The sequence below is a fragment of the Cyrtonyx montezumae genome, unplaced genomic scaffold (assembly GCF_038088225.1).
Source record: "Cyrtonyx montezumae isolate F1298 unplaced genomic scaffold, pur_monq_1.0 scaffold_16, whole genome shotgun sequence".
Taxonomy (NCBI): Eukaryota; Metazoa; Chordata; class Aves; order Galliformes; family Odontophoridae; genus Cyrtonyx; species Cyrtonyx montezumae.
Window position 1 is genome coordinate 4,912,016 of NW_027071892.1, and position 26,495 is coordinate 4,938,510.

The following is a 26,495-nucleotide window of genomic DNA, read 5'->3' on the forward strand; positions in this document are numbered from 1 at the left end:
GGGCCGTGTGGCTGGAGGGCACAGCGGGCATCTCTGGCTCATCGCGGGGCGCGGGCGTTTCCGTGCCCCAACCTCCCCGGGGGTGACTCGGTGGAGGATGCCGGTGGCAGGGGCATCTGTCACCCGGCAGCGCAGCCACGCACCTGGGACCCATGCGAGTACAGAAGCAGGCCGCTTGCAAACAGCTCCGGGCGTGACATGCAGGGCCGTGAGCTGCACCGAGCGCTGCAGTGAAAAGCGAGACCGGAAATAAATGCCGTTTCCCCTCTGTTCGAAGCACTTCAATAGGAACAATGGGGCTCTACGTGCTCCTGGGGGCAGGAGGTGGAGATGGGGTAAGCAGACCGGTGCTTGGTGCCTCCCACGGCCTGCCCACAGCCCCCCAGGGACACAGCCGCCCTTCAGTGGCACCTGGCCACCAGGCAGTGAGCCACTGGGAGCCAGAACCGTTCCTGCTGCCATCACGGGCAGTGCTGGAGGCAGACACACTTCTCCCTGCGCACCTCACCGTGCAGGGTGGCATTAGCCAGTGTCAGGAGGGGCCCACGGGGCAGTCCTTGGCCAGTTGCCATGCTGGCCACCTCCTCAGGCAGCAGAGCCCGGCTCCAGAAGACCAGGCCAGCCAATTGGCCCACAAAGGGCACAAAGCCCCCACTGTGGGACTGCTGCTGGCCCAGCATCAGTGAGCCTCCAGCAGGAATCTCATAGCCCTGCTGGAAGCCAGAGCTGGCAGCCAGCAGCCTCCTGTCCACGTAGAAATGGTACTGGCCATGGCTGGATGACCAGGTGAAGCAGAGGTTGGTGCCACTTGCCATCCAGAAGTGGTGTCAGCAGGAGCTGCCAAAATACTGTGTCCCCGATGACAAAACACACAAACCCAGGGTGGTCCCCATGCAGGGCCAGCTTGCGGCCCTCAGCCTCACTGGTGTAGGACAGGATGGTGCCAAGGTGAGGGGCCGGGGTGAGCAGCCAGGTGCAGAGTGACAGCTCCCACAGCCCCAAATTCAGCATCGTCTGGAGCACAGCACCATTGCTGGCTGAGGTGTTGGAGAACAACAGCACGGAGCCCACACTGCACACTGGAGAGGGAAAGAAGCATTCAATCATGGCTACAAGGACAAATGTCCCTAGGGCTTCAGAGTGGGCTGTGCCGTCCCTGCAAGCCCCACTGCAGGACTTGAGTGAAATCCCATATTTTAAAATGGACCCTAAAGCTCTGACACCTGCTGGCACCAGGATGTGACCCTCCCCATTCCACTAGTCAGGTAGGGGGCCTGCACCCACCTGTCTCCAGCTGTTGGAGGCCTGGGAGCTGGTCCTGTGGGCCAGTGGCTGAAGCAGGCAGTGCTGCTGAGACAGCTTAGGTATCACCAAGGGGCTTGGCATCCTCCCCAGGCATTCTACTGGTTCCAGTCTCTCTGTACAAAATTATGATGAGGCTATAACTGATGAAAGCCCACATTTTATTGGCCTGTTTCAAGACTGCTCAATTGTTTTTTGTCAAATAATGTTTTTGTACTGATGTCAGCACGTCTGTTGGGGTTTTTGGTTTTCTTTCTCCCATTTCTCCCTAGTTGGTGTCTTTGTTTTCTCTCTCCTGACTGTGCTGGGATAGTCAGTTTTCACCGTGGGCTCTGATTTCAAGGGATCACCATATCTCCTACCAATGATGCTAAACAGGCTCTGGGAATGGATCATTTACTAGTAAGGATTTCATGTTCTTAATTAAGACTTACCAGAGTGTCATGATATATTTTTATTTTGCTTCCTAGATCCTAACCCTACCAGTCAGCTACTCCAGCTCTGAACTAGAAACTTATGCTGCTAACACACATAACTCTTGAAAGGTTGGCTGGATTTTGTATGTGCTGAAATGCTCAAAAGAGTTTCCTCCTAACAAATCTGTCTTTCTACCAGGGGTGAGGAGTGCCACATGACTTTTAGGCATTTGGGGTTGGTTTTACTTGTCTTAATTGAGGGGTAAATTCAACTTCCATTTCCCAGCGTGATTTAGTACACTTCAAAATAGACTTTGAACTTGACGAGAACTACCTCCACTTGGGATGCTAAGAGATCCCTTACCATAGCTCCACCACTTTAACTTGAGATGCTTCAGTGCTTCTGTGCAATGCTCTTGGCCAGCTCTCTTCAAGAAAACAATGTGTTCTTCTGTGTTGTTCAGAAGCATATCACAGCCCTCTGGCTCAAGGGGAAGGAGCTGGCACTGGCGTTTGGACTGACCCTGTCTTTCTCCCATCTTGGAAGTGTCCTCAACTTCTTCACTCAGTGGTTTGAGATGCAATTTGGAATGCAGTGGATACTCAGGGGAGGTTAGTTTCTTTGGCTTTTGGCTTTTGGTCTTCTAGGACTGCCTGTTTGGTCCAGAGAAGTAGCTGAAAAAGACAATGAAGTCATCAGTAGAAGGAACATTATTTTCCAATCTTCCCTACTGCTTTCTGTCATTAGTATGGTTGTGCAGTGTTCTCTTCACTGACGCCTCTAACACTGTATTATTAGTGTAACAGCTTTGGCCACAGCTTTCCTCTGATATTTAAACATCTGCAGCCACAGGTAATGAGTGCTTAATGCACATGTTCTCCCATGGAGTGAATCAAAACGTCACAGTGAAACAAAAAGAATCTAACGTGTTTGTTCTGTATTTTGGCTAGCAGGATACTGCAGGTTCTGTGGCCGTTTGTGTGCTGGTCTCAGAGAAAGGGGTCTTGTATATGGCCTGATCTAAACCACAGGTTTAAATTATTGTGAGAAGCAGAATCTTCATTATATATTTCTTAGTGAATCTCCTTACGGCCCATGTCTTCAGGAAGCTTGAGCTTCTGTCCCTCCTTTGTGCAGAGAGATGATCTGTCTGTAGCAGAAAAGATTATTTATTTCACATTTCAGTTACGTAGTGTCTCTTAACGTCCTCTGATGCTGGTGATTGTGAAGATCTGCCACAGGGTGTCCTCAGGGTTTTATAGAAAAGTGTCACCCCCCCAAACAACAAAGCAATATGAAGAATCACTGGTGAAAAAGGAGATGAGTACGTGAATTAAATGTCCTGCAGAAACTAGCTTCCTTGTTGCTTCCTCCTGTTGATGCCAGCTCTTGAAGAGGAACTGACAGGCATAGCATGCTGCATCCCTTCTCACACCATCAGTTTTGTGCTCAGCTTGCACTTGAAACCTGAAATCTGAAATCTGAAAACAGAATCCTCATTCCTCATTTCAGAGAAGGCCTCTCCGGGAAGCAGCAAACAGTGATCAGCTCGTGAGGGTTCAGATGGTAGAACACCTATCCTCATGGTGGTCAATCTCTCTTTTATCCTCCATTTTTCCTGCCTACATGACAAATACTGTGCTAGGATGCCAGGCAAGCATCTCCTGAGATGGCTATCTTCCCCCCGGAGATGAGTACCACACAAAAGAGTGTTCTCCAGCCACTGAGCTGCAACTTATCTCTCTTTCATTGCCCCAGGACATGCCCATCTGCTTGTCCCTTAGACAGAGGATTTTACAACCCTTGCCCAGGACTTGCTTAGACATGTTCATCAGCAAACTTCGAGGCAATGGTATAAAAAATAGTAATCTTTTACAACAGATGCCAGAGATTTAGCTCCCTCAGCTTTCCCATCTATGGAGAGAGGCTGCCTTTAGGTCTCCAACCCCATGTTCACAGCTCTCGTCTGGAATCTCTAGAGATCCTGCCCCTTGTCCAGAATGAGGAGATTCAGTGGCTCACATAGAAGCTGCTGTGTTGCCCAGGGCACATGGGGTTGTTCTGCCCCCAGCACAGACCTGGGCCCTTCTTGGAACCCCGCAAGATGTTGGACAAAGTGCCACGTGCATCACGTCCGTCTGCTCTGGAGCTCGCTTCTGCCTGCTGACCAGGTGTGCGTGTGCAGATGGCTCGTGCTGAGGTGCAGTGCCTCTAACAAGGCAGGAACATGGAGAACTGCCAACACCAGGAATCCTGACACTTGCTCTTTCATTAATGACACTGTTGACCACAGTAGCAAGTACCACAGCAGCTGTCTAAAGACAATCAAAGGAGACTACAAAACAAGAGGAACACATCACAAAGATGGCTTCTTGCAGCTGTTATGAGCACCTCTTCTCTCTGCCCATTGCCCCTTGAAACACCCCCCAGCATCACAGTGCTGAGCAGGACCCCACCTTCTTCAAAACCTCACAGCAGGCAGTGCAAGGCTGTCCCTTGGTCCCTAGGAGGCCCTCCCTTCTCTAGGCTGATCAAGGCCCAATCCAGAGCCAATCCAGTCACGCAGCTGTCACATACCAAAGTGATACCCAAGAGAAGGAGAAAACAAAACCAGTGATGCAAAGGCAGTCATTCACCACCAGCCACCAGGAGACAGGAGCCCACCCAGCCCACAGGTGAAAACTGGCTCGGCACTAAACCCCCTCTCCCTGTTCACCTGCTCAGCACGATGCTCTCTGGTCTGGAACATCTCTTTGGTCAGATCTGGTCATCTGCCTCATTACGTTACTGAAAGGGAAGGGATCTCACGAGTTCCCACAGGAGCTGCAGCAGATGCGTGCACTCAGTTTGGCTGGACAGGTTCTACCCAAAGGAGAGCCCTCAGTCCCACTCTCTGTCATTGATGGAGATGTGAGAGAGCACTGATCCCAAGGCAGACCTCTGGAGGACAGCATGCCTCCCTGGCCTCCACCTGCGCACAGACCCTGAGCACAGCCCCCAGCTGGGCCACCCAGCCTCTTCCCAACCACCACACAGCCCACCCTTCACACACAGCTCTCTCCAATCCAGAGATAAGGATGTGCTGTGGGACCACAGCAAAGGCTATGCAGAATTGCACGTGGATGGCACTGATTTGTCTTCCCGCGCTGACTGCAGAAGGCTGCCAGACTGGCCAGGCATGGTTTGCTTTTGAGGAGGTCAACCTGCTGCCCAAAGCAGCCACTTTCACGGAGGGCTGCTTCTGTGGAATCTATCTGGCCACGGGTGCACGGTTGGTTACACCGATTCCAATAGAAACTCGGTAAGCAGCAGCAATGTGTGACAATGTGTGATGTAACGGATGTCTGCCGAGGTGAGTGTGGGCTCAGTGTGTTGCTCATTGGCAGATCTGTGGTAAGAGGAAACTCACGCAACACTTTTGTTTCAGCTGTCCCAACACTTCGATCCCTTGCTGCTAGGATGGGGTGTCTGTAAAATGATGTGAGTGCCATGCTCACATCACTCTTGCAGGAATGACGTGTTGATCAAGAAGAATGTTTGGTCCAGGTGACCTGAGAAGTCTGGCTGTTTTGGATGAAGGCAGCTGAGGGAAACAGGTGTTCTTGACTGTTCATCTTTTATCACGAGTCAGGTGTACCATAGCAAGAACAATTGGGTTCTAAAATGCCTTTAAACATGCGCAGAATGTATTTCTGCCCTGCCTTGCCATCTTTGTTTCTTTTTGATGCAGGAATTTTTACTACCATGTCTTGGGCTTGTTTACCTGTAGGAGGAACAATATCACATGTAGTTTTCACAGAGAACTTCTGTTTTAATTTCTCTATGGTTTTAATTCTATATATCAGAAGGAGTGTTGCAAGAAAGGGCCCTGCCAGTGTTGGTATGATCCTGCCCAGCTCTGCATGATAGATCCTACTGTGGAGGTGTCAACAGTTTACGAGTCTGTTTGGCCCAGTTCTGTGACTAATGGGGCAGGGGAAGCCATGGACACATGCCCTGGGAAAGAGAAAAGGGTTAGGGAGATGGGTCTGGAAACAAGAGCAAGAATCTGAGGATACCAAAAACTGGTATCAAGTACTGAAATAGCACTGATGCAGTCTCCCAAGTCTGCCTGACATAACTCAAATTAGAAAATTAATTGTATCTCCTAAAGTAGGGGATGGTAATATTTTGGGTGATCCAGATAATTGTCTCTTTGACAAAGATAACCCCTCCCCCCTGACTTGTCGTCAGACCGGTTATTGAAACCACAGGTCCTTGGGGTGGTGCACAGAATTGCTTTAATAAACAACTCTATTTGATGCAGTCCCTGAGGCAAATTTATACCACCATAAGCCCTGGAGAAGCTAGAAGTTATTATCTTTGGGGAGTGTTTTTGGCCAGGGGAGACAGAACATTGCTGCAGATGGAGCCGATCGCTTTTGGGGTCCTGATGCCCTTTTAAAGGCCAGTCCCCAGCCCCCAGTTGACCCCCTCTCAGTAGCAAGCATAGTGGCATATTGGGCTGGTGGCATTGATGTCCTAGAAAGAGGACAGTCTATGTGAATGCCTCTCAGATCTCTAAATTACATCTCTATGGATGCTAATGAAGCTGCCTGCACGTAGGCCATGCAATGGTGTCATCCCATAAATATCCGTTTCAGCACCTGTAGATTCTGCTGTGTTTAAACCATTGATAAAAGGAACACCTGATGCACTCACCCCTTATCTCATTGCAAAATGAATGGAGTCTTAGAGTCACATCCATCATTATGAATGTGTTGAAGTTCCAAGTATGGCACAGGTCATGGGAGACAGAAACTGTGAGAAAAAGTGCAGCGAGAGATCCTGACCGAGGCAATGTTAGTGTGTGAAATCAGAAATCATGCACAAGAAACGGGATGGGAGGACATTCCTAGTGTAAGAAATGCTCTCAGCCAATCAGTTTGATTCCAGCAAGGATCTGAGTGAAGCAGTGTATTGTATTCACAATGGCAACACTCTCTGTTGGCGAAATGCACACCGTTATGTGCCCTTCCTCCAGACACATGGTATCATCTCTCTGAGTTACTCAATGGTTGCACATCCCAGGCTCACAATCTTCTCAATGCAGTTACTAAGGAATATATCTATATTATGTCTGTTACCTAACAGTTACCTTTTAATCTCGTATTTCTTTATGAGGAAGGAGGGCAATATTTTGTAAGGTTCTAGAGATTATGGGTATTAGGATCACTCTGGCCTGTACTAGGCCTACCCTGCATATTTGCCTCATCTTGGATTAGTCAGAACACTCCAGTTTCTGCTTTCAAGGAAAGTATTTGTCTTATCATGTGCTTATCTCTGCCTCAGCACCTTTTTGTGTAAAGCAACCTATGCCCCCTTTCTATAAGAGGGCTGTAATTTTAACAGATGGATCAGCTGCTGCTGCCAAATGCCAGTCTGGGGGTCCTGTGAGTTGTTGGTGCACAGAGAAAGAGCAGCTGATGACCTCTTCAGAGCACCTCAAGTCACCGCATTACTAATAGCTTCATTTTCTCAGACCAGTATCACTGAAGGTGGAGAGTTCAGGGAAACTGCGGATGGATCACCTTTGGCACTGGTGGGTGTGAAAAGTGCTGGCAAAGCTCAGGGCTGTTTGTTTCTGGGGTTCCTTGCTTTAGTAGATTAGAAAAGCCTCGGGTCCCCTCTGAAGAGCCAGTGCTGCCCTCAGGTAATTGCTGTAGGTTTTTTGAGGGAAACTCAACAGGTGTTTATTATGGAAAAACAGTGTAGTACCAGGATACTTGCTCCTGCAGGTGTTTTGGTCTTTTGCTAAGGGATGAAGGCACCCCCAAACAAAATATTCCCTCATGACAGCTTTCCATAACCACAGCCACCAGACTCCTCTGAGAGCACTGGGGAACTTGTTTCGGTGGTCTGAAGGAAGTAGGCGTGGAAGTGGCCCCATCTATTGGCCGTAAAAGAGATCTCAAGCACAGAGATTGTCAAACCATAATGACTTCATACGGAAATACTCAGCTACTGCTGGTAACAGTCCTTGACATTAGACAGAAGACATGGTTTGTTTTTTCCTGACCATGCTACACAGTAGCAGAAGTGACGTTCTGAAGTCATATTAGAGTTATCTGCTGGGCAAATACCTCAGAGGTGTGAATGAAAATGGTCTGTTGCTAAGTTTCCCATTTACACTCCGCTTGAGACTTTACAGTATGTCATGAAGAGTCAGATCAAGCTCATCTATAGCCAAGAAACAGTTGGATCTCACACAGCAGTCTCCTGACTGGACACTAATTCCTTGTCACGAAAGTGGGAACTGAGTGGGAGACAGAAAGATCTAGTAGGCAAGTGATTATCTTCATTTTTAAAGGAATATTTGGGGTTTTGTCCATGGCCACTGTGCAAAGAGATTTTTTGACCTGTTTTGCAGACCTTGACGTGTCCCAGTGGAACCCATCATAACTTCACTGAGCACAGCAGCATGCTGGACTGTGCTGAAAGCTTGGGAATCATGCCTGCAGAATACAATTTGCTGTATGCAATCTATGCTTGGATATGTCACTTGTCTCTCACTTTGAGGGTTAGGGTATTTTGCTATGTGCTTCCTAGCAGCAAAACATCTGTGTTCCTGCTCTTGTTTTTTCCTAAACAAGTAGTGGTAGTTCCTAAACGAGCAGTAGTGGTTATTCTGGCTGGATTCGTAATTGATAAAGTAGGAAATTGCTGTGAGTCCTGAGGATTTGTTAATTTATTTCTGCAGTGAAATGGTATTCCAGACTGTTCTTTCTGTGGGAAGACATGATCAAAGACTCTGTTTTGGCAAGGACAGAGAAGGATTGGAGAGGAAGTGCAACTTTGTGCAGAGAGTGCATAACAGTTTGTCTACTCTGTAAATGCAGTTGAGACAATTTTATCCCCTGGCTGCTGACCTACCTGAATTTACACAGCAGTGCAGTCAACATGCATTCCTCTGGCATGGGATAGTGTTATCTGGTTCTGATGGGCCAAACAGATAAACCAGCATTTTGTTCACTGTTCTGACATTTATTATGGCATGTGCCATAGTTGAAGGCCCAGAAGTACCAGCAAATGCAGTCATGCTTTGTCTCTGTATCACCAAAGTTAGTTTCTTACAAATGAGGAGACAAAGGCACAAAGAAGGAAATGTCTTGATACAGGCTGCAGGCTGTACTGGAACTCAGGGCTGGAACAGGGACTGTAGATTTCAGAGTCCTCTCCCTAACTATTCTGTCTCTCTGATCTTCCATCATGATAATGATGAAGTCATCTTGAAAATTCCTAGGCCACTCTAAGGAGACCAGTCTCCACCAGCACCCACTGCCTTTCCTCCTGCTGTCGCTGCTGATGCCTCACCTTGAGGGACTGAGAGTTGAGAGTGCTGAGGAGCACTGAGCCCTGAAGCTCCTTGCCCAGGGCAGCCTGGGCTGCATCGGCCACCTCCATCTGCTCTGCCAGCGACTGAAAGCGGCTGTCGATGTTGTAGGAGATGTAGTTCCTGGTGATGCTCTGGAGAGAGCTCAGTGTCACCTCCTGGAACCAGCAAAACTGCAATGGAATGGTGTGAAGGATGCTACAAGCATGATCCCTGCTGTGCTGCACCCTCCCGGGGCTGCCCAGCACCCACCTGCTCCTCCAGCTGCTGCAGCTGTCACAGCACAGGGCGAGTGTGGGCCTCGAGCCCTGGGGAATCGGGCAAGCTGCCCTTCAGGGTGGCAGTGAGCAGCAGGCAGAGGGGCAGCACTGACCCCACCATGCTGCTGCTGAATGCTGTCTGCCCACAGCTCTGGTTCCAGCCCCTGTGCTGCTCCCTGGGACGGCCTGTGCCACGATGAGGTTTGCAGGCAGTGCTGGCTCAGCCTCACAGTCACAAAAATCACAAATCACAAAATCACAAAATTGAAGGGGTTGGAAGGGACCTCTAGAGATCATCTAGTCCAACCTTGATATATAAATCCTATATTTTTACACATTTTTATCCTTGTAAGTCTATTGCTTCTAGTCCTGTCTAGTAAGCGCCCAGAAAATGAAATTCTTAATTCCTCATGAAGAAGGCTGCCTTTCTTCCACCTGTCTGCTGCAGCCCCCTATGTCTTCTCTTTAGGTGATCTCTTTTTCACATCTTTCAGGTTTGGTGAATCCCCATTCATTCCATTAATTTGATTCAGACTTTCTTGAGACCTAGTACCCAAAGCTACACTCAGAATTCCAGCTGGAGGCCTTCTGAATGGAAATTGCAAATAGAGGATTACAAGAGGTGTCTTGTTGGCTGTACGTTTGTTTTTAGATCCCAATATGGTTTTGGCAATTTTTGCAACAGCCAGCTTCAGTGATATGGTACATAATGATGCCAACGTACTTCTTTCTGGAAACCTGTCTAGTTGTTGCCTCTATGGAATTTTTCAGTGCTTTTGAAACTCCTAGCTGCTGTCTGAGCTCGGAGGCAACCACAGTACCTCACTGTCTCATGGCTCCATCATGTCCATAACACTCATGGTGGCTGCAACTCTCACAGGGAACGGAGGGTCAGCATTGAGTTCTCCTCTGTGTGACAGTGACAGAGCCCGAAGGAATGGCATGAAGCTGTGTCAGGGGGTTACGGAAGGGTTCTTCATCAGAGGGAGCTGGACATGGATCTGGCTGCCCAGGGCAGCTGTCACAGCCCTTAGCTGCTGGAGTTCAAGGAGTATTTGGACAATACTCTCAGATATATGGTCTGATTTGTGGGTAGCCCTGTGTGGAGCCAGGAGCTGGACTCAATGATCCTCATGGCTCCCTTCCAACTCAAGATATTGTATGCTTGTGTCTCCAAAATATCTGAACGTACTCACAAAGTTATGTGATCTGGATGAGCTCATCACTGAAGCTTGTCCCATCAGTTGTGCTGAATGCCACTGACTGGAAATCTTACGGGGCAAGGGCAGATTTTCATTAGGTATGCACATAGTGACTGTCTGTCCTTGGCCAGAGAGTACAGGTGTTGTTACATGGCTGCTATTTGTATAGCAAAATTAGGAACAGACTTTGTGACATGATGCTTTTCTCAAAATTATGAGTTGCTTCTCTTGGAAGACATTGGAGCCAGCAAGCCTGAAAAAGTAGTAGTAAGAAAGTAAGGAAAAGGTGGTAAAAAAATGTAGACGAATATTCCCTTGAAAAAATAATTGTCTCCCAATTAAATTAAGAGGCATTGATGTAAAGTAATTGCTCCTTTTCAAAGGTAATTTATGTTCTAATTAATGTAAGGAGAAATTTATTTAAGACAAATTTGGAGGCAACAAAACCCCAGCACATTACAGAAGGAAATAAATACAGCATCGTTTTTTTACTCTATTATACTTCTGCTAACGAGGGCTTAAAATTTTTCTTCATATTTTTCTGTCATTGATTCTGAGGCAGAAGTTTCCAGTTCAGTCATGACAATTTTGCCCAAAAGCTGAACAATTTGGACAATAAAATCAATTTTCTGTACAGTCTGCATCCTTCTGAAAACTTCTCTTCTGGACTTCTCTTTTACTGACTTGAAAACCATATTTATGGCTAATCAGCTAGAATTACTGAAAAATAAATAAGATTTTTCCAAACAAAAACTATATCTGATTAAAATTCCTTTGGGAAAATGTCTTGCTGTCCGCACTGCTTGACCACACTGACATTTTAAACTCATGGATCTTGTTTCTCTGTTCTTTCTGTATAATGGGGGAGATGAACAAAAAGCTACACACCTTTTTGTTTCCCTTTCCCTTTCATATCTTCCTTGTGGTTGTATTAAAGCAGTGGCTGAAATAGGTAGACTTGTGATGTTATATCATGCTGGCCCTTTTGAAATAGACAGATTGCTGTCCCAGAGGGATTTCTCAGTTTTCATCCCAACATTTCTTGACTTCAGTGTTGGCCACTGGATAAAGAAATATCTTTTGCAATGAAGCTGAAGGAAAATTAATTCATTTTTTAATTTTTGAATTAGAGTTATCTTATTTCTGTGGTCATACTTAGGAATTATTCAGGGTATCCCAAATCTTCAGTGCAGTGTGGCTTGGATGTAGCTGCTTGCGATGAAAATCTATTACATTAGGGCATATCACCTCCTGTCTGTGTGATTCCCTGTAGTTTTGTGATGAGTTATCTGCAGAGTGCTGTAGGATTTTAATACAATAATCTGTACATTAGCAGGAGTATGTCATTCTAGGGCTAAACCATCGTGGCCAAAAGAGAAGCCACAAATCCCAGAGCATTAAAATTCTGAAAACTTAAAAATTATGTGAAAGTAGTATATTGAATTAGCTTAGTTAGCTAGTGTGTTTCTATATAGAAGGCTTAGTTCTTTCTCAGTGTTGATGTTGAACTCCAGTGCAACTGATTCCATACCTTGAGGAATATATTGTAACATTGTCTGAGACCAGGTGCTGCCCCAGGCCATCCTGCCCCAACCTGGCTGTTCCTGCAGCCCTGGAGCTGCCAGAGCCCTGCTGCCCAGGGACTGAGCTATGCCTGCAGGGTCAGCCACGGGGACGCTGCCTGGGGACACGGCCCCAGCGGGCCCAGGCGTTCAGGGCAGAACCCAGAGGGCAGCACGGTGGGGAGGTTTCAGGCCTACAGAGCAGATGGGGCAAGCAGGCAGAGCACGAGAAGGCAGCACTAGAAGAGGCAGGGCAGAGCAGGATGGTGAGGGCAGAACAGGACACTGCGGGACAACACAGTGCAGGTTAGTGCAGGCCGCTGCGGTCCAGGGCAGTACGGAACAGCACGAAGCAGTGCAGGACGGCACAGGTGGGGGGGTGCACGGCAAGACAGAGCATCACAGTGCGCTCCGCTATCGGCGCGCGACCACGGGGCGGCAGCACGTGTGCACCACGAGGCCGACTGGAGGCGGGGCTTCAGCAGCTAGGGGCGGGGCTTAAGCGCTACGGGGGCGGGGCTTTAGCACTGGGGGCGGGGCGGTGACGTTTTGAGGCCGATCCGCCCCCCATTGACCGTTTGGGGGAACATGGCGGCGTCGGCGGCAGCGTTGACCTTTGCCCGTCGGATTTCTCGATCAGGTTCGCCCCCCACGGCTGAGCTATCTCTGTATGTCCTCCTGCACGACTGCGATCTCGTTTCCCCGTGTCCCCTTGCTGCCGGGGGCATCCCCTCGGGTTCTCCCCCTCGTGTACCCTCCCCCTGGGTCGGGATCCTCCATGTCCCCGCATGGCAGCTGTAAGTGTGTCAGGGTTGTCACATGCCTCCTTACAGGGGCCAGGGTGTCCCGATTTCCCCCCACCACATGTCACGCTGTCTCCATGTTGCTGCATCAGGGGTTGCCGTGTCCTTATTCCTCCCGTGCTCCCACTGTATGCACTGCAGCGTCCCCGTGTCCCCCGACAGTGGGTCAGGGTGTCCCTGTGCTCCTCTCCCCCAGGTGTGCTGTTTCCCTGCAGCCGGCCTCAGGTGTGGGGCCAAGCTGCCCGGCAGCCCCCCAGCATCCTGCCTACCCAACGCCGTGCCTTCAGCAACAACAAGATCCTGGTGGAGCTGGATGCAAGTTCAGGTACAGTGTCACCTCCCCCTACAGAGCCCCTCTGCACTGCCCTGGGCACGGAGAGCCCTCAGAGCCCCGTCTGTTCTGCCTTCATCCGTGTGGGGCCAGCAGAGAGAAGAGTGTGGGGACAGGGATGTCAGCGGGTGCTTGGGGTGGCTGGGTGCTGCGTCAGATCCAGGCTTCCATGGGGTCCCTGCTTTGTGAACCCATCAGAGTGGCAGGCTGTCCGGCAGGGAACAGCTGTTGGGGATTGCTGTGCTGTGGTGTGGGGTTTCTGATGCCTCTGTGCTTACTATGGCTCAGGCATAGCCACGATGAAGTTCAAGAGCCCTCCAGTCAACAGCCTCAGCCTGGACTTCCTCACCGAGTTCTGCATAAGCCTGGAGAAGCTGGAGAATGAGCGGGCCTGCCGGGGCCTGATCATCACCTCCGTACGTGTTGCCCTGGGATCGCAGCGTGCTGCGGGGCGGTTTGCTTCTTGGTCATATTTATATTCTGTTGATTCCAGGCCGTTCCCAGAATCTTCTCAGCCGGGCTGGACATCACTGAGATGTGCGGGAAGAGCACGGAGCACTACGCTGAGTTCTGGAGAGCTGTGCAGGAGATGTGGCTCCGGATGTATGGCTCCAGCATGGCGACAGTCGCTGCAATCAATGCAAGTCCTTTACATCAACTTTCCTGCTTACTCTGTCTGCTCTGCTGCTTGCTGTGTTAACGTTTTCAGTGCATGTGCAGGAGCAGCCCCCCAGACCAGAATTGCCACTACTGAGTCAAATACAGCATTGGGATATGTGGGTCTGCTGCACTGGGCTGTGGGAATGCTTGAAAGTGGGGGACATTACAGTCTCCAGGTAAAGCTGCACGTGCTGCTGACGTGCAGCAGCTCTTGGGTGGTGGGAGCTCACACAGCACTCGTGTCAGGCCAGTGGGGGGGGGTTCAGACCTAAATGTCACAGACACAGCTCTATGCAGCAAGAGCCAGTCCCAGCCCAGCAAGTCGCTTGGAAGTCTGAAGGGTGCCTGTCACGTGCACTTGTTTTTTCACAAGTGAGACTTGTGCAAGTTGTCTGAGCTTGTTTGTTTGGCTGTTGTGCTGTGTTTATAGCTTGAGGGGAGGAGACTGGGAGGGAGCTGTGCAGCTCTGTAAATAATTGGCCTTACCCCTTTGGATAGCAGTGCAGCTGGGCGGTGAAGCACATTCATATCTTATGCCTTTTTCACTGTTCTGTCATCCTCCCACCAGGATTATGGGCCAATGGGGAAGAGCACTTTGAACTGCAGTGTCCCTAAATATGTTACCCACTCAGCATCTTGTTTTCATTTTTCTGTGCAGTGCTGCTTTGGCAGCTCATGGCTCTGTCTTTCTGTAGGCTGTCTTTGAAGGTGTCTGTGTCTCTGACCAGCTTCCTGCAGATGTCCTGTGCAGGGCTAAGCAGGCACTGAATTGTGGCTGACCTAGACTCATAGCTTCCATCTCCTTGCCAGGGGTCCAGCCCAGCTGGAGGATGTCTCATTGCCTTGACATGTGACTACAGAATCATGGCAGAGAACCCCAAATACCGCATTGGACTGAACGAAACCCAGCTGGGCATTGTGGCTCCCTTCTGGTAGGCCTGTGTCTTTCGTGTCTAATGTCACAGAGAGGCCCCTAAAAAGTAATCACAGAGATATTAATAAACTTTAATTGGCCACAGAGATGTAGTTTTATCCTTCCCAATAGAGTTCATGGTAACTGCAGCTGGAGGGTGCAGTGCCTCAGTTCTCTGTCCTGTCCTGTATGTATCTGATATGTGTTTGTGCTGCAGAACGTTCTGACATCCTATTTGCATCCTGCACTGCCTGGACCTCAGTTCTGACTCTGCAGTCTATACTGACACGAGTGCTGTGAGCATGCTTTCCTGTGGGTGTGTGCTGTGCACCTGCAAAAGCTTTTCCTGCTATCTCTCCTAGGTTCAAGGACACATTGGTGAACACTGTGGGACACCGTGTTGCTGAACGCTCCCTCCAGCTGGGCTTGCTGCACTCAGTGACCGAGGCCCACCAGATCGGCCTTGTGGACGAGGTGGTGCCAGAGGAGAAGCTGCAGGAGAAGGCTGCAGCTGTTGTGACACAGTGGCTGGCTCTGCCTGGTAAGGGAGGCACCTGCTGCTGCAGGCTGCTGCTGCCCCCAGCACGGCACTGGGATGTGGGAGTGGGGGTGTGTGTGGGGAGGACAGGAGCTGAGGTTGGTACCCTAGGGGCTCCCATTTGAAGTGAAGGTATATATGACAGAGAGACAGGAAAACTGCAAAGCAGAGCCATCTCTGTGCCAGCAGGGATGTGCTTGGTGATGCCTCCATTGAATGCGTACATCAGGTGCTCTGCAATTGGTCATGGCTGGAATCTGTTATCTCATCCCATGCCACCTGCAGTTATGTCCAACTAAACTGTCACACTTTGGCAGTTCATGACCCTAACTCAGAGACAGCAGGGTATTTTCCCATTGAAGATGTCCATAGCATGCAGGTGCTTAAGCAATTCTGGGTCCTCAGTATGTGGGATTTTCACTCTCATTTCACTGACACATGTGACATCATGCAGCAGAACTACACTGCATGGCTGTGTGTGCTGTGTGTGACCAGATGTATGCTCAGGGCCCCAGCCAGCTCCAGCAGCATCCCCGTGTCAATGCTGAGCTATGCAGGCTATGACTGGGATGGCAGGCAGAGCCCAGAGACTGCAGCAGGGATGAACCCTTGGGAACAGTGCTGCTGCTCTTTTGTATGGCATGTTTGTCATGTGCAGAATATTTTGCCAGAGGTTGAAGGAGTTGGAAACACTCTGAATCAGAGAAGATAACAACAGGTGATTTTGTTCAGTCACTGCTGTTCTGAGCCAGATGTGTTTAATGGGGTAGGGGTAGGGCTCTAGAGGGCGTAGGGAGGGAGAAGGTGCATAATTCATTGTAATTTGTCCCAGTAGATCAGTCATTGCCCCAGTGGGTAGAGATCAGCATTTATTGCATGAGAATGTATCCAGGTCAGCTTCCAGGCAATTTTGTTTTCCTATGCCTTTTCCTGCTGTTTTAAAGAGCCCTTCAGCGTGTGCTACCTCTGCTTTGGAGGTAGTGGCACATGATGATGGTGACCAAGAGCTGGCTATGACCAGTGGGGACCATGCACGCTCCCCATCCTCTCTCTCCTCCCCACAGACCATGCCCGTCAGCTCTCCAAGTCCATGATGAGGAAGGCAGTGCTGGACCACTTGCTAGCTCGCCGGGAGGAAGACATTCAGAACTTTGTCAAGTTCACATCAAAAGATTCCATCCAGAAGTCGCTTTCAGTATACATGGAGATGCTGAAGAAGAAGAAGAGCTGAGCAGCCAGCCTGTGGAGATCTGGTCCAGGGGCTCACATGACCCTCTGAAATGCTGCAGTATCTGTAGATTTTCACAGTGAAGCTATCTGCAGCATCACTGATGCTGTGAGCTGCGTGGCCACCACAACCACCCCCTCCTGTTAGTGCCCATAGAGTGCCTCCTGTCACCACTGCTGCCTTCCTGAGGGTGAGGAGAGCTGTTGGCTCAGCTCACCTGGGGAACAAACAGAGAGAGAGCCTTGACAGCACTATGGCTCGAGCCTGCATGTCCTTGGGTATGCTCCCTCCTGTCCAATAACTGATTGTGAAAATATTTGTCAGTAAAGCTTTTGATGAGGTGGGAGACTTGTTGTCCATTGCCTGCAGTCACTACACGCTTCCTGGCTCCAGGACTGGGTGGACTGGGAAGGCTCTGCCACAAGCCACAGAGATGGGGGCCTGAGCATGTACAGTGCCTGGCTGCAGCTCTTGTCCAGGGCAGGCTCAGGAGCAGCCCACACACAGGGCTCATGGATGGGGCTGCAGTTTGTCTTCGTGAGGGTGGGCGGAGCTGGAGCTGAGTTGTGGTTTGTGGCTGCAGGAGGAACTCAAGCCATCAGCTTCACTTCAACGGGGTAATGGTCGCTGACTGCCAGGGCCTGCAGGAAGGAGAGGAGGCAGGGTGGTCATGGAGTTCTGCCCCTGCCATGGCCGTTCCTGCCCATGAGAGCCACTGAAACATCCCATACATCTCTCTTCCCACAGGGATGGGCAGTTACACCAAATCCCCCCTTGTGTCCATCCGTGGATCCCCTGGCACACTCAGCCCCGTGTTGGCTGGCTGCTGGGGGCAGCCGTGTGCCTCAGGTTTCGCTGGTGTCCCTGCAGCTGTGGCCAGAGCATCTCTGTCTGCTGCTGAGGCTGCTTCATCCAGAGGCTGAGCTGGCTCAGAAGTGCAGCAGCCCCATGGCTGGGCCCAGGCTGCCTAATCCATGACAAATCGGCAGCCCTGTGGTGCCAGCGTGTCATTGCAGTTCAGCTTTGCTGTCCCGGTGTCCAGCAGACACCCTGAGCCCCGGCTGATGATTCCTGCTCACCTCCTCCTGCTCCATCTGCAAAGCACGCTGGAAATTGTACACGGTGGCTGAGTTCGGCACGATGCTCCGCTTCAGCTTGGCTCCACACACCACGATCCTGCGAGGGAACAGCGTGCGGTGGGCACCACTCCCACCTCACTGCTGGCACCACCACGGTGGCACCCACCTGTCGTAGGCACAGTCCGACCTCCCCACGGTGGTGTCGGCGCTGTCGGGGATCAGCCACTTGAAGACGTCGCTGGTGCGCAGGCGGATGGACGCCCAATCGCTCGGCTTCACGTAGCTGCAGTCAGCGTTGAAGTCCCCGAGGAACACAATGTTCTGTGGAAAGAGCCATGGGGGGGGGGGGGGGGCTGATGGGACGACCCCCAGAGCCTGACCCTGCCCACCTGCCCACCGCCCTCACACCTCCTCGTGGCTGAGGAGCAGTGTGGGCTGTGTGGGGTTGGTGCTGCCGGGGCACTCACATCCGTCCCCCACTTGTTGACGATGGCCAGGTAGACATCGTAGAGCGCGTCGATCTCAGCAGCTGCATCGTGCGGGGCTGAGTGCAGCGGCACCATCACGAACTCCCCCACCTCTGTGGGGAGAGAAGCGTGAGCCCGTGTGGTCACAGCCCCACGGCCACCTCCTGCCGTCACCTGGGGCCACCCATCCTCAGCCAGACCGAGGGGCTGTCCCCCGCCCTGTGCTGCTCACTGCTGTGGGGTGCTGACACTCTGAGGATGAACGGCTCCCGGCTGAAGATGTCCTGCGGGTCCTCATACTGATAGGTGTCCACCACTGACACGACATCCGTCCTACAGGACGAGGGGACAATGATGGTGGTCTCAGTGTGGCCACCAGCCACCAGCATGGCCCCTTACTCAGCCCTGCCATGGTGGCTTAGGTGTCCTAAACTCCAGACAATGACATGGGACCACTCTGTTGCACCCCAAGGGGGGACAGCGGCACGCCCACCCCGTTACCTGTAGATGAAGAGGTACATCTCCTTGTAGTTGTCCCTTCCCAGGGACCCACTGATCTCGTAGTCATATGGGGATGAGGACACGCTGCAGGGATGCAAAGGCAGGACAGTGGCAGAGCTGGCATGGTGCTGGCACAGCTTGGGATGGCCCTAACTCTGCCATTCATGTGGGCACCGCAGCACTGAGCCATCTGCCATCCCTGCCACCACAAGCTGTCCCCAGCCATGGGCTCTGTGTTCCCTATGCACCAGCAGGATGTGAGTCTGATCCCTGCCAACCATTTCTCCACAGGGATGCTCTCCATCTTTATTTGCATCTAAGCTAAATGAGGTTAATTGTCAGCCTGGGGCCCGCGGGGTCTGGCGTCACCTTTGCTGCCACGCTTGCTTTGTGATGATGCTGGAGGGGACCAAAGAGGTGAGGATGTGGGCCGGGCATACCTGCTTGGGAGCATTCATCTCTGCCACAACCTCACTCAGAACTGACTCCCACCGGCAGAGAACCCCATCCCAGAGGTACCCTTGGCTGCCCAGAGGTCTGCACCCCACAGCACAGCTGCTTCCATCCGTGCACATCTACTTCGGGGCTGATTTGTCACATTTTGTCGGACTAAGCCCCATTCGTGCGCTGTCACCGCTCACCCTTCATCCCCAGCCTCAGCTTCCCCCTGTCCCATTGCATTTTCTGGATTCAATGTGCCAGAGTTGTAGTTCCTTTCAGCCTTCTGTGTTTAGGTGTGACCTTAGCCTTCACAAAGGTTTTGCCCCATTGGCAGCCCTGTGCCTGCCAGGGTTGTTTGCATGGCACCAGCAGGATCTAGGCTGCCCACGGGCACCTCGGCTGCTCCTTCCCATTTCCTTCTACAAAGCTACAACAGTTTTCTCTTATTCCCCTTCCAGAAAACAAATTCCCTTCCAACAAGATTTCCTTTGTTTGCCTTTTATTGCTCAAGCAGCTTCATTTTCGCTGCCTAGTGCCAGCATTTTAACCCCTGTGGCTTCAGCCTCAGCCCCACTCATACCTGTTGAGCTGCTCCAGGAGCTCGGTGACCGCGCTGAGATCAGAGTCACGCACCTCCTGCACCAGCACAATGTCATAGCGGCTCAGGATCTGCAGTGACAAGAGCCATGGTGATGGCCAGAGGAAGCCTGGCACTGTGCTGGGTGCTGGGGTGGTGAGCAGGGATGGGGCCACCCGCATGTGTCCCAGCACTGGCTCACCCCATGGTGGTATACAAGTCACTTGATGCCCAGACAGATGTCCCCATAGAGACTCACCCCGTGGCCCTCCAACCAAGCTGGGGACATCCCTGGCACTGGGAAAATGTCCCAACCACAGCCATGTCCCCAAGCAGCTGCAGTGCAGGGGTTCTTTTTAAGCTCTGTCCCTGCACACAGCCCATCCCCACATGCTCCATGCAGTACTGGCTGTACTCACATGGATGATGACACCTGCCACGCTCTCATCAGACATCTTGCTGTCCCCAAATGCCTGGATGTTGAAGGCACCGATGCGCAGCATGGCGGTGGCTGGGCACAGGAGAGCCGTAGTCAGCAGAGATAGTGCCAGCACCGCGGTCCTCATTCTGCCAGGAGGGATTCTGAGCCACAGGACACAACGACAGGAGCCAGGCTTTATTCTGGGCTTGGAAATGGGCTTTGCATATGGGGATAGAGTGAAAAAATCCACTTAGGTCCTTCTCAATTGCTGTGCCCTGGTGGGCACCAAGCCAGCAGGTGGGCTGCCACCAATTCCAGATGAAGATGAAGCTCATTTTGCCACGATGAATCAGCCTGGGTGCACGTCTACCCATCACATGTGAGTTCTGGGAGCTCCCAGCCCCAGTCCCCATGAGGCTGTCCTGGTCCCACTTCAGGTTCCACCCCTCTCTGCCTGTGCCCCAGAATGTTTTGCGTCCTTTTGTTTGCACCCAGTCCTCTCATGACCCTGCCCTGTTATCCTGCATCCTAAAAACACAGCCACAGACCCTTTTCACCATCTTTTCCTTGCTGCTCCCTGAAGCTGATTGCCTTCTGTGCTGGGATTGCACCACTCATCAGGCTTGGAAGGTGCATAAGCTTCTCCTAACTCCAGCAGGTCCTGGTTCCTCCAGTTCCATGGATGAACCGCAGTGAGTGCCCACACTGTGGGTACCCTGGCTCCCAGCCCATCACAGCCCTGAAAAGCACCGAGCCCCAGCCCCATCCTTACCATGTGAGCACGCAGCACCTCTGCCCTACCAGCAGCAGGAGGGCTGTTTTATTCCCAGCTGAGACGCTGGAAAAGCAGGATGAGTCGGACACCCCCGTGGGTGTTTTGGCACAGGTTTGGGCTCCTTCCTACATTGGGAAACCAAAACCTGCACAGGGGCAGGGTGCGGCTGGCGTCAGCATCTCTGTGCTCAGTGCCATGATGGGGCTGGAGAGGATCGGAGGCGGTGGGGCAGCCCCTGGGGCTGGAAGTGTGGGGGGTTTTTGGTGTGCAGATAGGGTGGGCAGCAGGCAGTGCCCCCAGCTCTGCACTGTGCCAAGCAGTGGGGATGTGTCTGGAGGGGATGGCCTTAATGCAGATGATTCAGAAATGTAATTAGAAGGGACAGAAAGAAATAGCAGGGCAGTCGGGTCAAGCTGGTTGGATCCTCAGTGGCACGGCGAGCCTCTGTGCAAGGGGCGAGCCACAAATGTCTGGAGCAGCCGCAGTGGTCAGCCAGAATGACCCCACTGGTCACCCAAAGCAATCCTGCTGGTGGCCTCAAGCAGCTCCATTGGCCACCCAACGCAGTTCCATTGGTCACACAAAGCATCCCTGCTCATGACTCAAAGCAGCCCAGGCCACGGTGCTGACACAGTCCTGCTGGTGAGGCTGCAGCACGGCTGGGACCATGCCCTGGTGTCCCCATGCACACATCACATCCCAGGGAAGCGGCCATTCTTCGTGCTGGGGCTTGTCAGGCTGTTGCACACCCCACTGGCATGGCATCCTCACCATCAGTCACGGGGTGAGACCTGTGTCCTCAGATGCATCTTTGCATTCCTGTGGGATTGCTAAGCTCAGGCTTTGCACCATCCCTGCGGGCAGCGTGTGGCCCAGTTCCTTTGGGAGAAGCATTTCCTCTTTCTCCTCTGGGACTGGTGCCCCAAGGCATGGCCCTCCCTTGCAGCAGGGCTGCTTGGCATATGGGGTCCCACAGGGTGTGAAACATCCAGGTAGGACCCTACACCCACAGGCACCGAAACCCCAGGAAGGCACCAGAACACTCAGGAAGGCACCGAAACCCTGGGAAGGCACCGCACAACCATGTGGGAGCTGACTCACATCCTCCACCACCCGCCACTGTCATCACCAGCACCCATCAGACACCCTGCAGCCAGGCGGGCTCCAGCAGGATGTGGCCCCATGAGATGTAGGAAGAACTGCCTGCATCCTGGGACTCAGTGAGAGTGACAGTTCCTGCCTGAACCTTCCCAGGCCTTTCCCAGCATCCTGCTTTCTTGCTTGCTCAGATTGGAGCTGCTCTTCCCACCCACAGGGCCTGGTGCTCTCCTCATGGCTCCATGCTGAGGATGCCCCATGGCAGGGGGATGCTGAGCATTGGATGGGGGCTGGAGGGATGGAGATGAATGGCTTAGCACACTGAGCACCCTACTGGCTGAAAGGTTGTGCTCTATGGGGGTTCCTTTACTGAGTGTGCTCCCAAAATGTGGCATGAAAAAGTGGAAATGAGTCCGATAGGATGGAAACAATGGCTCATGCATGGGGCAGCTCTGGGTCACACAGGAGACAGCGGGGATTACAGGGCAGGATGTGTGCAAGGGAGTGTGTATGTGTGCAAAGGCCCTTGGGGGATGTGTGTGCATGCATCCAGCTTGGAGCCGTGCAGGTGTGCACATTCAGAACGGCATACAGGGAACTGGAGTGCATGGGATGGTGTGAACATGGAGGAGTGTGTATGCACAAGTGTGTGCATCAGTGGGCAGGTGGGGGTGCACAGCACGCATACAGGATGGTGATTATGGGCTGTGTGACCATGGGGATGTGAGCTCACTGATGGCACTTGCATGGGAGCAGCGCCCTGCTGCCAGATGAGCCTGAATCCATCTCCAGAGCACCAGGGCTGAACATGGCATCATTTTAATGCAAGCTGAGGACATCCTGCAATGGCAGGACCCCTGAGGGCTGGCTCCTTGCAGAGGCAGCATGCAGCAAATGGAGCAGTTCTTGGAGCTGTGGTGCACGGCTGTTGGCACAGCTCTCAGCGAGCCTTCAGCGTCACCTCCACTGGGAAATGGTCACTGATGGCCAAAGCCTGAGAGAAGAGAAAGCACAGAGTCGGCTTTGCTTGCCCAGAGCTGGTGTCCTCACTGTGTCTAGCTGGGGCCCAAAGGTTCTGCTTCAGCCCCAAATGGAGACCAGACCCCAAATACTGTTTTGCAACTGTGCATGGGTAGCGGCAGGGTTGCTCACGGGTGCCTGCACTCACTTTGTGGATTGGATTAACACAGCACTGGGTGAAACCCCCAGCCCTGCAGGAGGACCCCGCCACCACCCAGCCCACGCCCCTCACTCACGTCCTTGTTCTGGATGTGCAAAGTCTCCTGGAAATTGTTAACCGCAGCAGAGCCATACTCAACCGCTTGGCGCAGTGCAGAGCCGCAAGCAACGATGCTGCCAGGGCAATGGTGGGGGAGGGGGGTCAGTGTCTGCTGGTCCCCCGCGGCAGGTCCCGCGCCCGCTGTAGTGCCACCCACCGGTCGTAGGCGCAGTCGGTGCTGGTGACGGTGGTGTCGGCGCTGTCGGGGATGAGCCACTCGCAGGAGCTCAGGGAGCGCAGGCGGATGGAGGGCCACTGCTCCGCGGTCACGTAGGAGCAGTCGGCGTTGAAGTCGCCCATGAAGAACATGTTCTGCGGGGCAGCACTGCGCTGAGCCCGGCTCACGGCTCTGGTGCCCTCTGCAGGGCTGCACATGGGTCCAGTGCCCACGGCTGAGCCCTCCAGAGCCTTTTAGCCATGCCTATAGGCTAGGAACAGACATGACAGGGCAGCAATGGCTCCCCAAACTCGTACAGGGCAGCAGAACCCATCCAGCTCTCCGTGGCACAGGGGGCATTGGAGCCAGCCAGCAGCTCCATGCCATCTCCATGCCCACACAGGTGGTGGCACCTGCTCTGACAGGTGCATGAGGTCCCACTGGATGCATCTATCTGTGGATGGCTGCTGGGATGCGCCACAGACCAAGAGCTGTGTCCCAGCCCCCCCCTCCCCCGCCCCAGGGAGGGAGTGGGGACGTCTCAGTGCCACTCACGTTGGTCGCCCACTTGTTGATGACATCTGTGTAGACGTCGGCGAGTGCATTGATCTCGGCCGGAGCGTTGCTGGGCTCTGCGTGCAGGGGCACGATGACAAACTCATCCAACTCTGCCAAGAACACAGCCATCAGCCCCGGGCTTAGAGCCAGGGCAGCCTCAGGGCTCTGTTTCTCTCCCTTTTCCCAAGCTCTTGTGGTTTTGGGAAGGAGGCAGGAGGTGGAGGAGAGATGGGAGTGTGCGAGTGTGCACCATGATGGGAGCTGGGAGGTGATGGGAAATGGGACATGGTGAGGAAACCTGCAGGCTGAAGAAGCCCTTGCAGCAATGAGTGACCACAGTGGGGACACTATGATGGGTTCAGGCAGCCCCACAGGGAGGCAGTGGGGCTGATGGGGCCAGGAGCAGCAGTGTCTGTGGGAGCTGTGACACAGCCACCGTGCAGCGGCTCTGCTCACGCGTAGTGGGAGAGGAGAACTTCACGATGAAGGGCTCCCTGCTGAAGATGTCTGTCCCACAGGACTCACAGCCGTCATCGTAATAGTAGCTTTCCAGCACAGAGACGATGTCAGACCTGAGGGGAGTGGGAAGGTGCAGCTCCTCCAGGAGGGGACAGCAGTAGGCAGGGAGTCACTGGTGGCATCCCTTCTCCTGCTGGACCCTACCTATAGATAAAGACATACTGCTCCTTGTAGCTGTTCCGACCCAGGGGGATGCTGCTCAAAAAGCTGTAGGGGTACGATGATGCTCTGGGAGGAAGATGTGGGGACACTGAGGAAGGATCTCTCTGGCCAAACCAGAGATGTTGTGGCCCAGCAGGATGCCGTCCAGGCTCTGCCTCAGCACCCATTGACTGGCACCCAGTGCCATCAGGGTCACCTGTTGAGCTGGGACATCAGCTTCTTCACCGCGCTCAGGTCAGCATCCCGCACCTCCTGCACCAAGGTGATGTCATACTCCAGCAGGATCTGCAGGGACAAGCTGAGAGCTGCTTGCCCATGGCTGGGAGCTGCTCATGGGGTCACCTGTAGTACCTGGCCTGGCTCCTAGGTGCCAGTGGGGAACACAGAGCCCTGGGAAGGACCTCTCTGGCTTGGAGGCCCGTAGAGGGACACAGGGGCCTCCAACACCATCTCTCCAGCATCTATCGTCCCAGAGTATAAGCTGCTCTGAGGAGCCTGGGTGGCATTGAGCAGTTCCTGTCCTTAGACAGAGGCCAGTGAGAACAGAGACAGCCCAGGCTGGAGATGTGGACTGGGGAACAGCAGGTGGGAGGGTAGGTGAAGACATGGAAAATGGAGGCATGGATGGATGGAGGCACGGATGGATGGAGGCATGGATGCAAGCATGAATGTACGCACGGACACGGGGATGGACCACTATCTCCAGAAAGCCAATGCCTGGCTGCCCCAAGCCAGCTACATCCCAGGGACGAGGCACAGCCAGTGCTGCTCCTCTCCCCCAGCACTTACAGAGACGATGAAATCTGCGATGGTCTGGTTGGCCATCTTGCTGTCTCCAAATGTCCTGATATTGAAGGCACTGATCCTCAGCGTGGTGGCCACATGCAGCAGTAGTGCTGCAGCCAGCAGTGCCAGCACCATCTTTGGGGCTGCCATCCTGCATGCAGAAGGGCAGGGATGGTCTGCAGGCCAGGGGGCCGAGTCCTTGTCCCTGCCTCATATGGGGCCCCATCCTGCTCTCCCAGTGCTGCCCAGTGCGCTGCAGGCAGCCCAGACCTCCCACAGAGCTTGAGCTGATAACTCTGGCACAGGAGCAAATGCCATTCCAGGTGATTCAGAGCAGCTGCTCCTTCACTCATGGTGCTCAGCCAGGACACCTCTCTGGGCCTGGTGACAAGTGCTGTGGGAACAAGAGCTGCTGGCCCAGCTGGAGCCCACCCCAGCCTTGAGCCCAGGTGCTGACAGCACTTTTCTGGGCATTTTCTGTGCTGGAGAGACCTCCTGTAGAGCTGCTTCCCCACGCTGTGCTGCAGATCTTTAGGTCACTGAACTGTGTATGGACACATGGTGTGATCATGGGCTTCCCATGCTCTCCATGCCCTTTCTGAGGAGGGACATCTTGGTTTGTGCCTCTCCCATTTGCTCCTCAGGTCTGCACCAGGTATCCAAAAGACCCTACAGCAGCTGTGCTGGGGCAGAGTGAGGGATGCACACTCTCAGTACTCCTGCATGCCAGCAGCGTCCTTCCCTGGGGTGGGCGAGGGCCCCCTGCGTGCACCCTGACACCTCTCTTCATCTGGGGCCACCGTGTCACCCCCACTGCCCCTGCCCTGTCTGCACCCAGGAGAGTACTACAGGACCCTGCTCCAAGGTCACGCAGTGCCCCCCATCCACAGTTAAGGTGTTTAGGGTAATGTTTCACCACATCCTTCCAACACGATCAGATCTGAATTGTGGCCAAACCTGTGTGCCCTGGGTATTCAGTGCAGCTGGGAGCAGCAACACCCTCAGTCCAGAATCTGCTGGTAGGACTGGGAAGTAACCCCAGACTTGAGCCCCCCCCAGGCCTGTTTTTATGGTAGGGGCAGCTGGT

The 26,495-nt window shown here is 52.9% G+C and overlaps 3 protein-coding genes across 5 annotated transcripts; 1 reads left to right on the forward strand and 2 right to left on the reverse strand.

Moving 5' to 3' along the window:
- Positions 1–461: 461 nt before the first annotated feature.
- Positions 462–9,472, reverse strand: PTX4 (pentraxin 4). Its single transcript, XM_065733009.1, is given in 5 exon segments — positions 462–800; positions 802–1,079; positions 1,285–1,318; positions 9,073–9,264; positions 9,344–9,472. Coding segments are annotated over 5 exon segments (972 nt in total).
- A 3,179-nt stretch (positions 9,473–12,651) lies between these two features.
- ECI1 (enoyl-CoA delta isomerase 1) lies at positions 12,652–16,699 on the forward strand. The gene is made up of 7 exons (XM_065732422.1): positions 12,652–12,755; positions 13,115–13,243; positions 13,538–13,665; positions 13,743–13,889; positions 14,720–14,841; positions 15,185–15,363; positions 16,425–16,699. The coding sequence occupies exons 1-7, from the start codon at positions 12,704–12,706 to the stop codon at positions 16,589–16,591; spliced, it is 924 nt and encodes a 307-aa protein (XP_065588494.1). The 5' UTR covers positions 12,652–12,703; the 3' UTR covers positions 16,592–16,699.
- Positions 16,700–16,909: 210 nt separating this feature from the next.
- LOC136046086 (deoxyribonuclease-1) lies at positions 16,910–25,558 on the reverse strand. Of its 3 annotated transcripts, none has more exons than XM_065732419.1 (8): positions 20,073–20,252; positions 19,657–19,745; positions 18,636–18,719; positions 18,367–18,467; positions 18,135–18,247; positions 17,834–17,988; positions 17,668–17,764; positions 16,910–17,229 (listed from the first exon to the last, which is right to left on the reverse strand). In XM_065732419.1, exons 1-8 carry the CDS (start codon positions 20,217–20,219, stop codon positions 17,179–17,181), a joined length of 837 nt encoding a protein of 278 aa, XP_065588491.1. In that variant the 5' UTR covers positions 20,220–20,252; the 3' UTR covers positions 16,910–17,178. The 3 variants fall into 3 exon arrangements, with proteins under 3 accessions (XP_065588491.1, XP_065588492.1, XP_065588489.1); XM_065732420.1 differs by having other exon boundaries at positions 18,135–18,298; positions 18,343–18,467; XM_065732417.1 differs by lacking the exons at positions 16,910–17,229; positions 17,668–17,764; positions 17,834–17,988; ... (3 more) ...; positions 19,657–19,745; positions 20,073–20,252 and adding exons at positions 22,872–22,941; positions 23,204–23,300; positions 23,384–23,538; ... (3 more) ...; positions 24,819–24,907; positions 25,412–25,558.
- Positions 25,559–26,495: the final 937 nt, after the last annotated feature.